This window comes from Asparagus officinalis, chromosome 7 (genome assembly GCF_001876935.1).
Source record: "Asparagus officinalis chromosome 7, Aspof.V1, whole genome shotgun sequence".
Classification (NCBI taxonomy): Eukaryota; Viridiplantae; Streptophyta; class Magnoliopsida; order Asparagales; family Asparagaceae; genus Asparagus; species Asparagus officinalis.
The window spans coordinates 44,104,849-44,118,171 of record NC_033800.1 but is presented as its reverse complement, the minus strand read 5'-3'; the positions used below and the strand labels follow the sequence as shown (position 1 = coordinate 44,118,171).

General features: G+C 36.8%; 1 protein-coding gene across 1 annotated transcript; it reads right to left on the bottom strand.

Annotated features, from left to right (window-relative positions):
* LOC109850953 (probable chalcone--flavonone isomerase 3) lies at positions 4,802 to 6,814 on the bottom strand. The gene is made up of 3 exons (XM_020421039.1): positions 6,681 to 6,814; positions 6,509 to 6,592; positions 4,802 to 5,599 (listed from the first exon to the last, which is right to left on the bottom strand). Coding segments are annotated over exons 1-3 (333 nt in total). The 5' UTR covers positions 6,682 to 6,814; the 3' UTR covers positions 4,802 to 5,351.

Here is a 13,323-nt window from a genome sequence, read left to right as displayed (position 1 = left end):
AGTTACTCAAAATAGTGTTGACCCTATAGTTTTGATGATGATTTGGCAAACAATTTATTACTAATAAGTTTTCTAGTGTTTTGTGTTCATGCTCTCTTTTCAGGTATTTCAACACACGTAAATCAAGCGTTAAAGATTCAAGTTCATTCGTGTGGATTTACCTAGGTATATGTTTGGTTTACTTACATATATTGTATGATTATATCTAAGCTCAATATATATACACTTGACACGATTTTTTTGTCGTTTTCTATCATATAAATGATTTTTCATTAAACGTTGTTAAAATATCTTTATCTCATGTTTAACAGCTCTTTCGTACTTCATTTATGCACAATATATATATATGAATATTTACAATTTTCTAAGCATTTTTCAAAAATAGGTAGTTTTCACAAACGAAAATTGTTTTTCCAAAAATTCCTTTTCAAACATGTTCATTTCATCATTTAGAAACTTTCCCCAAAGTTTCACTATTTTTGGATGTGATTTGATATTTTTAACGAATTTTCAAAACTGCCCAAAACCTGTTAATATTGCATATGTCAGTTTTCGGTCGACCGGTACGGTCGACCGACAGTTGTTCTTTTTCTGAGCCAATTTCCAGAGAGCCTTCCGGTCGACCGCACCGGTCGACCGAGAGAATTTCCGGTCGACCGAAAATTCCGTCGGTCGACCGACAGCTCTAAACCCTGTTTCTTTGAGTCTTTTGTGCTTCGCGGTCGACCGCCGAACGGTCAGAATGTTACAACGGCTAGTTTTTGACAGTTGTTTTCAAAATTGGTTTTGGACTTTTGCTCAGTTGTTTGCTGCTGTATTGGGGTACTATATATACCCCATTGCTGCTCTTCCTCTCCAGATCCAAGAAATCCAAGTTTGTTGTTTAACAAGATATTAATCGTATTTAAGAGCTGTTTAAGAGTTGTTTCATTAATCAGTTTTCAAGAAAAGTTTTACTACAACAAGAAGAGGCTTGCAAATCCTATTGGGATCATCATTTCTTCAGCTCTTCTTGTCCATTGAGAAGTTTTCTAAACTCTTCTTTATATAGCTCATTGTTTCACTTTTATTTGTTTAGCTATATTCATTGAGTTATATTTATTGAGTTTCATTCACTATTATCACACACTTATTGAGCTTAATATTTTCATATTATATATTGTGGGTTGTGGGGTGTGATTTAGTGAGTGTGAGCTTCATTGAGTTCTCACTTGTTATTTGAGAACAAATTATTGTATTTAACTTTTATTTGTGAGAATCACTTGTAATACACTTGTACACCGAGAGAAGTGTGAGGAGAGAGAGACGGGTGAGGCGAGAGATGGGGTCGAATCCAATAGGAATGGCGTCGGTTGACTAACCTATGGAGAGGTCGCATCCGAGCACTTGAGGAGTAGGACACGGGCTAGGTTCCTACACTTAGTGTGTAAAGAGTGATTATTGAGTGATTGTGTAGTGTGAGAGTTTTCGGTGAACTTGTAAACCGAGTGTGTAGAAGTTCCGGCTTCCAAACCGGATTGTGATAGTGGATATCTCCTCGAGGTGAGGAGCGGGGACGTAGGTCGTGGGGACCGAACCTCGTAAACATATCGTGTGTTTGTGTTTTGCTTGTCTCACATTTTATTTGTGCATATTCTTATTACTCTTATTATTCTTATTGTTCTTATTGTTCATATCTATCTCTTGCAAGAACATATTGATCTATATAATTTTAATTAGGTTTTAATTGGGATTAGATTAGCATAAGACCCTAATCACCCCCCCTCTAGGGTCTAACAATTGGTATCAGAGCTTGGTGCTCTTTGATTTAAGGACTAACCGCCTTGAGTTAAAGATCCAAGTTATTGTATTTGTGCTAATCTAATTACATTGTGCCTCTTGTACTCCCCTTTGATTTGAATAGTAAAGCTTCCCTCTCCTTGCCCCGTGGACGTAGGCATATTGCCGAACCACGTATATCTTGTGTTTGTGCTGTGATTGGTTGGCTTGCATTGGTTTGTGGTCTACTATTGTCTTGTGTGTGCCTTCGATTTGTCAATTTAGGGCTTCCGCGGCGCACAACAAGTGGTATCAGAGCTCCGGGTTGGATTTGGGAGTTTTTTTGTTCGAAGGATTCACTGTTGGATTCTTGTTTGAAGAGTAGATCTACAATATGGTTGAAACAAGCAGGGCTAGTTTAAGTGCTACTAGTACATCGGGGTCGGCTTTGACAAAGGCGATCCAAAATTTGAGCATCAATAACACCAAAATTGATGTTCCAAAGTTCGACGGCAAGATCAACTTCGGTTTATGGAGGTGTCAAGTAATGGACGCCTTAGATGCACAAAATTTGGAGGAGACTCTTGAATTTCAAGAGAAACCCGAGGAGATTGATGATAGGGTTTGGAAGAAAATGAACAGTAGGGCTTGTGGAGTTATTCGATCATGCCTAACGCCGGATCTCATTTATGATGTGATGAATGAGACGTCGGCAAAGAGATTGTGGGAAACGCTCAATGAAAAATATTTGACGAAGAGCATTGAGAATAGGCTTCATTTGAAGAAGAGGTTCTACCAATTCAAGATGAAGAGAGGGGTTTCCATTCGGGAGCATGTCAATAACTTTACAAAGCTTATTTCGGATATGGCCAATGTTGATATCATGGTGGAAGATGAAGATAAGGCGATGTTACTATTGTGTTCGTTGCCGGATGATGAGTTTAGTACTTTTGTTCTCACTATGATAAATGGGCGAACTACAGTTAGCTACAAGGAGGTAACCTCGGCATTGGTGAACTATGAGCTGAGGAAGAATGATGGTGAGCCCTCTGAGAAGGCATCGGGTGATGCATTAGCAGTTCGTGGCCGTAGTCCAAATCGTCAGAAGTTCAACCGCTCAAAATCAAAGAATAGGGGTGGCCATAAAAGTGTTGGTAGAAATCAATGTGCCTTTTGCAAAGAAGAGGGACATTGGAAGAATGAGTGCCCAAAGTTGAAGGATAGAGCCGGGAAGCAAAAGGGGAAAGCTGTACAAGCTTCAGAGGTTAATGTTGCTAAGGTTGTTGGCGACATTTCAGATTCAGATTCTTCCGGTTATTCTTGTCCCGTACTGCCGTCAGTTTGTTATGCCGACTCTTCGGAGTGGATGCTTGATTCGGGAGCCACATTTCACATTTGCCCCAAGAGGGATTGGTTTACCAACTTTGAGGAGTTGAAGAGAGGAGACGTGGTGCTCATGGGGAACGATCACGTTTGTCCTATTAGTGGGATTGGCTCAGTCAGAATCAGAATGCATGATGGGGTTAGAGTTTGGGCGATTTTGAGCTGAGCAAAGGGAGATTTGAGGGCTTCTATTGTTGGAGTCTATTTGAGAGATCTTTTGGTCTTATTTGAGGGTTTTGGGTAAGATTTGTAACCCTAACTTGTACTCCCCTTTGATTTGAATAGTAAAGCTTCCCTCTCCTTGCCCCGTGGACGTAGGCATATTGCCGAACCACGTATATCTTGTGTTTGTGCTGTGATTGGTTGGCTTGCATTGGTTTGTGGTCTACTATTGTCTTGTGTGTGCCTTCGATTTGTCAATTTAGGGCTTCCGCGGCGCACAACAAGTGGTATCAGAGCTCCGGGTTGGATTTGGGAGTTTTTTTGTTCGAAGGATTCACTGTTGGATTCTTGTTTGAAGAGTAGATCTACAATATGGTTGAAACAAGCAGGGCTAGTTTAAGTGCTACTAGTACATCGGGGTCGGCTTTGACAAAGGCGATCCAAAATTTGAGCATCAATAACACCAAAATTGATGTTCCAAAGTTTGACGGCAAGATCAACTTCGGTTTATGGAGGTGTCAAGTAATGGACGCCTTAGATGCACAAAATTTGGAGGAGACTCTTGAATTTCAAGAGAAACCCGAGGAGATTGATGATAGGGTTTGGAAGAAAATGAACAGTAGGGCTTGTGGAGTTATTCGATCATGCCTAACGCCGGATCTCATTTATGATGTGATGAATGAGACGTCGGCAAAGAGATTGTGGGAAACGCTCAATGAAAAATATTTGACGAAGAGCATTGAGAATAGGCTTCATTTGAAGAAGAGGTTCTACCAATTCAAGATGAAGAGAGGGGTTTCCATTCGGGAGCATGTCAATAACTTTACAAAGCTTATTTCGGATATGGCCAATGTTGATATCATGGTGGAAGATGAAGATAAGGCGATGTTACTATTGTGTTCGTTGCCGGATGATGAGTTTAGTACTTTTGTTCTCACTATGATAAATGGGCGAACTACAGTTAGCTACAAGGAGGTAACCTCGGCATTGGTGAACTATGAGCTGAGGAAGAATGATGGTGAGCCCTCTGAGAAGGCATCGGGTGATGCATTAGCAGTTCGTGGCCGTAGTCCAAATCGTCAAAAGTTCAACCGCTCAAAATCAAAGAATAGGGGTGGCCATAAAAGTGTTGGTAGAAATCAATGTGCCTTTTGCAAAGAAGAGGGACATTGGAAGAATGAGTGCCCAAAGTTGAAGGATAGAGCCGGGAAGCAAAAGGGGAAAGCTGTACAAGCTTCAGAGGTTAATGTTGCTAAGGTTGTTGGCGACATTTCAGATTCAGATTCTTCCGGTTATTCTTGTCCCGTACTGCCGTCAGTTTGTTATGCCGACTCTTCGGAGTGGATGCTTGATTCGGGAGCCACATTTCACATTTGCCCCAAGAGGGATTGGTTTACCAACTTTGAGGAGTTGAAGAGAGGAGACGTGGTGCTCATGGGGAACGATCACGTTTGTCCTATTAGTGGGATTGGCTCAGTCAGAATCAGAATGCATGATGGGGTTAGAGTTTGGGCGATTTTGAGCTGAGCAAAGGGAGATTTGAGGGCTTCTATTGTTGGAGTCTATTTGAGAGATCTTTTGGTCTTATTTGAGGGTTTTGGGTAAGATTTGTAACCCTAACTTGTACTCCCCTTTGATTTGAATAGTAAAGCTTCCCTCTCCTTGCCCCGTGGACGTAGGCATATTGCCGAACCACGTATATCTTGTGTTTGTGCTGTGATTGGTTGGCTTGCATTGGTTTGTGGTCTACTATTGTCTTGTGTGTGCCTTCGATTTGTCAATTTAGGGCTTCCGCGGCGCACAACAGGAGGGACATCCCAAAACCCGTTTTATGAGTAAACGAGAGTTGGTGTGTTTCTCCTGGGTGTTGGATGGTTTGTCGTTGATATGGCACATATCCAAGTTATTAGCAATGATCTAGTTGTAATGACTTGGATGTGTGACAACCGCATAGAGAGGCACAAACCCCATTTAATAAGTATATTTTATGAATGAGTAATGTTTTCAGGAATCATGCACTAAGAAAGAACAATCATCCCGTTTCTTGGCTAAACGCGTAAATGATACAAGCATAAACAGGCTAATGTCAGCAAAAATGGTAAGTTTTGACGTTTACAGGTTGATGATATATTACTCGTACCTGATACAAGAGCATCAAAGAAACTGTCATCTCCAGCTAGCTCACTGCCCTTCTTGTTCTTCCAGTCCCCCAGATGCTCGACAATACTCTCATCCAAATAAATCCCAATTGCATTGTGCTTAATTTGAAGGAAATGTATCTCGATATCAGTAATTCCTGCACATAATGAAAGTATTAGTGAACCAAATATGAAATATGAGCATCAAATCTATAAAGTCCTGAAAACTCTCAATCAACATTAATATGATACCTGAAAACATGTGAAGTTCGTGCGTGTCAAGATTCAGACATTATAGAGATCCTGAATTATCTAGAGGTTATGAACATTTCAGTGTCAATTTTGATTTAACTTATATTTTCATGGATTCAAACTGAAAATTTGCTTTTTACTGAAACTTGATTTAATCAGGCATGAAATTCTACGGATGTATCGTACTACAAAATTAGGAGTGATTCCCGACAAGCCACTATGAAATGCACATTCTTCAACATATACAATTATCGACGTCTTTTGTTTTTCCTAGCATTAAAATTTCTGGTATTGTAAGGGCCGAAAATTACAAGCTTATACTCTTAACATACTTCCTCATATTGATTGTCCTTTTATGAACCGATACCAGTGATCGAAATCAAAGAAGAAGAACATATTTTGAGGGGCTCCGGTAATGGGTAAGGGTTTGATTTTGTTTCTGTGTTGTTGTGTATTTCTCAAGGAGATTACTCCTCTTTATATAGGAGCCAGAACTCATTATCTCCACCCCCCATAACTGCTCCTGAGAGAATTTCTCTCAACAAACCCAATTTTTCTCCACGTTCTTCTCAAACGAACGTTGATTTGGTCATCTTAGACTAGGTCAAGCTAACAAATATGAGCTTTAATGTAGTTTTTTTTTTAACCTGCTTTTTGAGGATTTAAAAATCTGGGTTGCTGTGGTATCATCTCGAATGCACTTTCATATTCACTTTCATAATATCAAAACTTAGAAACTGTGACGGCACGAACTCAAACCCAAATGATCATATTACGTACTAAGTAACGAAGCTAAATATGATAAAATCAGTTACCAGAGCCCATGAGTGGCAAAGCCTTCGAGGTTGTAATCTCACAAGGAAAAGGAATCTCATCCACCATCACCATCTCAGAGCCCACTGCACAAAAATGCACACACAAAATTTACAAACAATTAATTAACATAATCAAGAGATATGAAACTACAAAGAATTGAAGATTACTAACTTGAGAAAGAAAGAGCAGAAGTTTAGAGTAGACAGAGGAGAGCTCAAAGAGGAGCCGTGGTAGTTGGAGCTATTGTGAGGAGAGAAGGGTGAGTGTGAAGTTAATAAAGGAAGAGATTGGTGGTAGTTGGGGGAGTCTCTTCTATGTAAAGATCAATGGTAGATGTGGGCGCATGGCAACCAACCGCACATATTGAAGTTTTTGTGCTCAATTTTTAAAGCTCTTGTAAATGTAGGCTAACAAAGATTTTTGAATTCTGACTTCTGCTTTTTTTTTAAAAAAAAAATAAATATGATAAATGATCATTAATAGCCAGACCAAAGTTGTGTTACATTTAGTGCACAACATCACAGATGTTTGTCCTAAATTTAAGCCAGGATCTATAAGATTGCAGAAGATTTACAGAAGATATCATTAATCTATATATTCAACAAGATTATAATACCAAAAGCAAATGGCTGATTAGATTAAAGATTTACACTTTAGTACCAATGTACAAGAATAAAGGAGACATGAAAAATTGTCCAAACTAACAAGATATAAAACTTATGACTGTGCACTGTGAAATTTTGGGAGAGAATCGTTGCGATAAACTAATAATATCGGTTATAATTGTCATTTGAATTATTTCATTATTCTCCTTATTCAATAATTCTTATTTGATTTATTTACTTTGCAGAAATTGTAGTGTGAGGTCGGCTAACAACTCATCAACCATTTTCCGCAAGCAAAATCAAGAGAAATTTGGTACAAAATACACAGTCAGGAGTTACTACTTAATAGTACATATTCGAGAAAAATAGATAATCAAAGAAAGAAATATTAGGATAACCCTATACAGATAATTTATATAGAAGAGGAATCAAATTGTCTATGAGCAATTTCTCAAGCTCTATTAAATCAGCGTATAAACAACTTGGTGGACTGAACTCTTAGCCCATTTAAGTTTACACGAGCTTTTCTCTTACTTGTGATAACTTTTTTGGAACATGAGAAGACTCTTACGGCCAATCTTGTATTGCCAGAGCTTACAATAAGTTGATTATCAAAGCAACCAATAGAAGCAACTTATATAAGCTGCTGAAAATAGCAGTTTGATATTCAAATATAAAAAACTACTTAAAAACAGTTAAGACGTTTCGTAGAACTATGTTTAATGATCATTATTATATACAATATATAAATTAAAAAACCAAAAGTTGTCTTTAAAAGCGTCCCCAATTTGCTTTTAAAAGCACCCCTTTAAAAAAAGAAGCAGTTTTAATAAGAATGCCAATAAAATTTTCACTAAACATTATTATTGACTGTTTCTTAAAAAATAAACAAAAGCATTATAAAAAAAAGCAATATTAAACTGGCACTTATTCAGCTTGGATCATTTAGTAGTGAGATTTACCTTTATAGATGCTATTTGGTAAAGGTTTGGAGAAGGACTCCATCACCTCAATCAAGTTGTTCAATAATAATTTCTGTGTCAGCTGTTGAATAGTTTAAATTGTTTACTAGCTCAATCGCGCGTACACTACATGTGCGAAAAATATTAAGTTGTTATCCAACTAATTATCTATTATACATAGTAATAACTCGATAACTATTTAATTTATGTACAGTTATTGCAAAGTTCTATGAAGAAAATGTTTTCCGAACTGTTATTTTAGTAGTTAAATCAACAAATATTCTTAATACAAATTTGTTGAAGATTTTTTCTTTGAGGATAATATAATTAGAGCAAGTGACTAAAATAAAAATGAAAAATAAAGAAGATTGCAATTTAATTATGTAAGTTTATATTCTAGTCCTATGTTATGCTTTAGCATGTTCTAGCAATAAGGATGAAAGAAAGGAAATAAATGAAAAAAATCTCTCTTGCAAAATAATTTTAATTATGCGAGTTTAATCATATTTTCATGTCATTACTTTAGAATGTTCTAGAAATAAAAACTAGAAAGAAAGGGGGGAATCTCTTTTCCAAAATTACAATTTTACCCTCACAAGCAATACTACTATATAATGAACATGATGGGGTAGCAAAAGTTGGATGAGTGGTAGATATTTTCCTCCATTCTATTATAACTTGGAGGGTAAATGGTCATTTCGCAAGAGATATTTTTCTCCCTTTCTTTTCTTTTCATTCTTATTTCTAGAAAACTATAAATAATGAGATGAGAACATGATTTGAACTTAAACAAGTAAGATGCTAATTTTCAGGAGAAATATTTATTTTCTCTCTTTTCTTTTCTTTTTTCCTTTTTTATAGAACATTCTAAGTCATGAAACGATAATACAAACATAATTAAATTGCAATATCACCATTTTTTAGTCACTTACTCTAATTATATTACCATTAATTAGGAAGCTACCCAACAAAATTGTGTTAAGAATAGATTTAATTAATAAATAATAGTTTAAGATATATTTTATATGTAGAGTTCCATAGTAAATTTGCATAAATTAAATCATCATCAAACTATTAAATGAAAATGTAAGACTAACCACGTAACTGAATAATTTTTGCACGTGCATCACACGAGCCAATATGCTAGTTACAATGGAAAGAAGGGGATATGTCCTCTAATCATCCAACTTTTTATCACCCTTAATAAGTTCATAAATTAGTATAGATAATCTCTGTTTTCTTTCTTTCTTTCTTTCTTTCTTTTTCTTTGAAATTTTTTGATTTCATATGGTGTGGGGATATAATAATAGGGTAAATATTAGAAAAAAACCCTTAACTTTGGGTGACTATCAGAAACCCCCTTACCTCCCCCCGCCTCCAAAGTATAGAGATTATCACAAAATCCCCCATTAACTTTCAGATTTTATCACAAAACCCTCTTTACCTTTGAGATTTTATCAGAAACCCCTCTAGTTAAAGGGACTTTTGATAGCCCCTAAATTTAAGAGGGGTTTTATGATATTTTAATAGTTAAGGGGGTTTTCTGACGGTCATTCAAAGTTAAGAGGGTTTTTATGATTATAATCTATATAATATGTCCATGGTGAGAAAGTCTAGAGGCGGTCGCTCAAAGCAACTGTCCACTCGCCGTCTAAGGGCATCTCCAACGGCTTCTCTAAAATTTTCTCCAAAATGGGGAAGCAAAAGTCATATTCTTCAAATTATTTTTACACCAACTCCAACAGCTTCCCCATTTTGAAGAATCCATTTTTTCCTCCAAAAATTTGGAGAATGCTGCAGATTTAGGGAAGCTTTCCCATTTTTTCTCCTCCATCCCTATTTTGGGGAATGAGATGGGAAATTTTTTGGACCAAAAACCTAACTATATTCTCCAAAAGTGGGAAATGGGGAAGCTGTTGGAGACGCTCGGGCTACATCAACATAATATTCAATCAGTTACAGAAGGTAATCCATGTCTCTATTTTAGTAAATATAATCATTATTAATTTATTTTCTCTGCTAAATTTAAGTGAGATGAAAGATAAAATCAAGGGTTAATTTAAGAAAACCCTCTTGAACTTTCAGCGTCTTGGACTAAACCCCCTTTATCTTTTTTAGATCCCCTGAACTTTAGGCGTTATTGCACGTAACCATCCTAAAATTTTTTATTCCTCTAAATTTCACCTAAATGTTTCTTATTTGATCCCCAAAATTAGTGCCATCATCTAACATGTCATATGAAAAACATGAGACAAAAAAAGATAAAAATAACCTCTCGGTCTAAAAGAAATTATCCTTTATTTTAATAAAAGGGTATTTCTTTTGGTCAAAGAAAGAATTTTCATTTTTTGTGAGAGAAAAAGGAAATAGCGTTAGAGCTGGAGGTGCTAATTGGAAGATTAAATAAAAACATTTAGATGAGATTTAGTGGAATAAAAAGTTAAGGGGTTATGTGCAATAACCTCCAAAGTTTAAGGGTATCTAGAGAAATAAAAAAAGTTTATAAGGGGTTTAGTGCAACACCCCCACAAAGTTCAGGTGTATTTAGTAAAATAGAAAATTCATGGAGTTTAGCGTAATAACCTCAAAGTTTAGGGTTAGTTTCTGAAATTAACCGCAAAATCAAATAGATGGCAACTTTCACATTCTCTAAGGAATCGCCCTTTTCTAAGAAGTGGGTTCAATTTTAGATTACCCATATCTATAATTAAATCCACCATCTTTAATTTTACCCATATCTATAATTAAATCCACCATCTTTAATTTCTTGCATTTTCTTTTATTCTTGAATTTTATTTTCTTTATTCTTGATTTTTATTTTCTTTTTCCTTCTTGCCTTATTGATCATATTCATTCTTTGTCACATCCACTCTCACTTATATTTCGTACCGATTTACACACTATCACTTTCACTCTTTCTATCTCTCCACAATCATATTCACTTATCATTCCTATTTGTCACGCACACAACATAAGAACCGATTTTATATTTTCTCCTACAAAACACCTTCCTCATGGGATCGATATCTTAAATACTATAACTTGACACGGTTGTGCACTTGCAACCTTTTTGGTACATGTTTATGCCGCATCAAGTTTTTAACTCTACTTAAAAAGTTCTAGGTGACTAACCCCCCCTAAGCATATTTTCTTTAATTTCCAACCTACATTAAAAGTTCTATTATGCTACATAATTAGTATAGAGTGATTATTATCTAATAAAAAATTGATTCACTCATCTACTTTCAAGGATTAATTGAACAAAAAGTTTAAAATTTGCAAATATTAAACCCCAAAAACGCTTAGATGATGTAAATTTGCAAATTTACAAATTCTAATGCAGAATTATCAATGCTACCCACTGGTATCAATTCTGGTGGGAAAGTGCGGGTACGAGGCAAGTGAGAATGGGCTTGAGGGCAGTGGCAAAGCCACATGGAGCTTGCCTTGGGCATGTACCCAGGGCAAGAAAATGAAAATTTATTTTTTATATGTGGTAAAGTATCTACCTCTTCATTCTACTCATCCACACAATCTACACTGTTATGACAAAATCTAAGGATCAATGATATAAAGATAATTTGTCTAATTATGGTTGTCCTTTAACATAGAACTGTCACATATTTGGATGAATATGACAATGAGACGCAACTTAAAACAACTAAAATTTTTGAGTATAAACTGAAAATGTGAAGATATAAGGGTTGCTATCAAATTACAAGCTAGTTTCTCAACAATGTGTTCCCCAAACGCAGTCTGACGGTGCTCGACACAATCGCCAACATCGGCCTCCTCTACTTTGTCTTGCTCGACACAATCGCCAACATCGGCCTCCTCTACTTTGTCTTGCTCGACACAATCCCTTTATTTTTCGCCCAGAGCAAAAAATAATCTTGGCTACGCCACTGGCTGAGGGTGAGTGGTTATAAACTGAAAATGTGAAGATATAAGGGTTGCTATCAAATTACAAGCTAGTTTCTCAACAATGTGTTCCCCAAACGCAGTCTGACGGTGCTCGACACAATCGCCAACATCGGCCTCCTCTACTTTGTCTTGCTCGACACAATCGCCAACATCGGCCTCCTCTACTTTGTCTTGCTCGACACAATCCCTTTATTTTTCGCCCAGAGCAAAAAATAATCTTGGCTACGCCACTGGCTGAGGGTGAGTGGTTATAAAAATTTTAGGAGATTATGTGCAACAACCCCTAAAGTTTAAGGGAGTTTAGTACAAGACGCTGAAAATTCAAGGGAGTTTTAGCACAAGTGAGTGCTTATAAAATTTTCTAGGGGATTACGTGCAATAACCCCTAACGCACAACACGCTGAAAGTTCAGAGTGTTTTCTGAAATTAGCCCTTCATTGTATCTTTCCTCCCACTCAAGTTTAGCAAAGAGAATAAATTAAAACAATGATTATATAGTTAATAAAAATAGAGGCATAGATTACCTTCCTTAACCCATAGAACATTGTGCTGGCGTGGCCCTATTAGAGCGCGAGTGAGGTGGGGCAGTTGCTTTGAGCAGCTGCCCCTAGACTCTCCCGTGCATGGTATGTGCCCACTGATCCCTTGTATAGTAGGGTGACATGGCTGTTTGTAGATAATGACGAGCGTAGGCTTTATATTTGGGAATGTATGTAGAACCATTTTTTTCTTTTTCCTTTTTTTATTATTTACTTTTACATATTTCTCTAGTTGCAATTTCATTTCCAAGTGAGACCAAGTGAGATTAAGTAGGATATTCATTGGAATTTTTATCAAAAAAAAAAAAGATCAGAGAGTTGATTGGAACTTTGTAGGTGGTTTATGTTGCGCGACGGCAGAAGCGTGCGCACAAACCAAACGAGTCGTTGAGCAATGAGAGGAGAATACCAACGAGCACAATTCACAAAGAGAACAACTAAAATCACACATAAACACAGAGATTTACGTGGTTCGGCAAATTGCCTACGTCCATGGGAAGAGTGTTGTGCGCGGCGGAAGCTTTCTAGGGCAACACGAACAATAACTCGAACTAAAACCACAAACAATATGCAAACCACAATCACAGCAAGAACACACAATTTACGTGGTTCGGCAAGTTGCCTACGTCCACGGGGCAAGGAGGGGGGAGTTCTTTCTACTAGAAATCAAGAGAATACAAATAGGGTTACAAATCTCTCAGACCAAACCCTAAAACAAAACTCTAGATCTCTCAAAGCTCTCTCCCTTATGGATGCAATGATTCTCTCTCTTTGGCTGCTCAAA

Excerpts from the sequence above, each read along its gene's own strand:
- LOC109850953 (XM_020421039.1), bottom strand. Across the intron at positions 5,600-6,508 it reads TTTGCCACTCATGGGCTCTG|GAATTACTGATATCGAGATA; the intron begins GTAACTGATTTT and ends CATTATGTGCAG.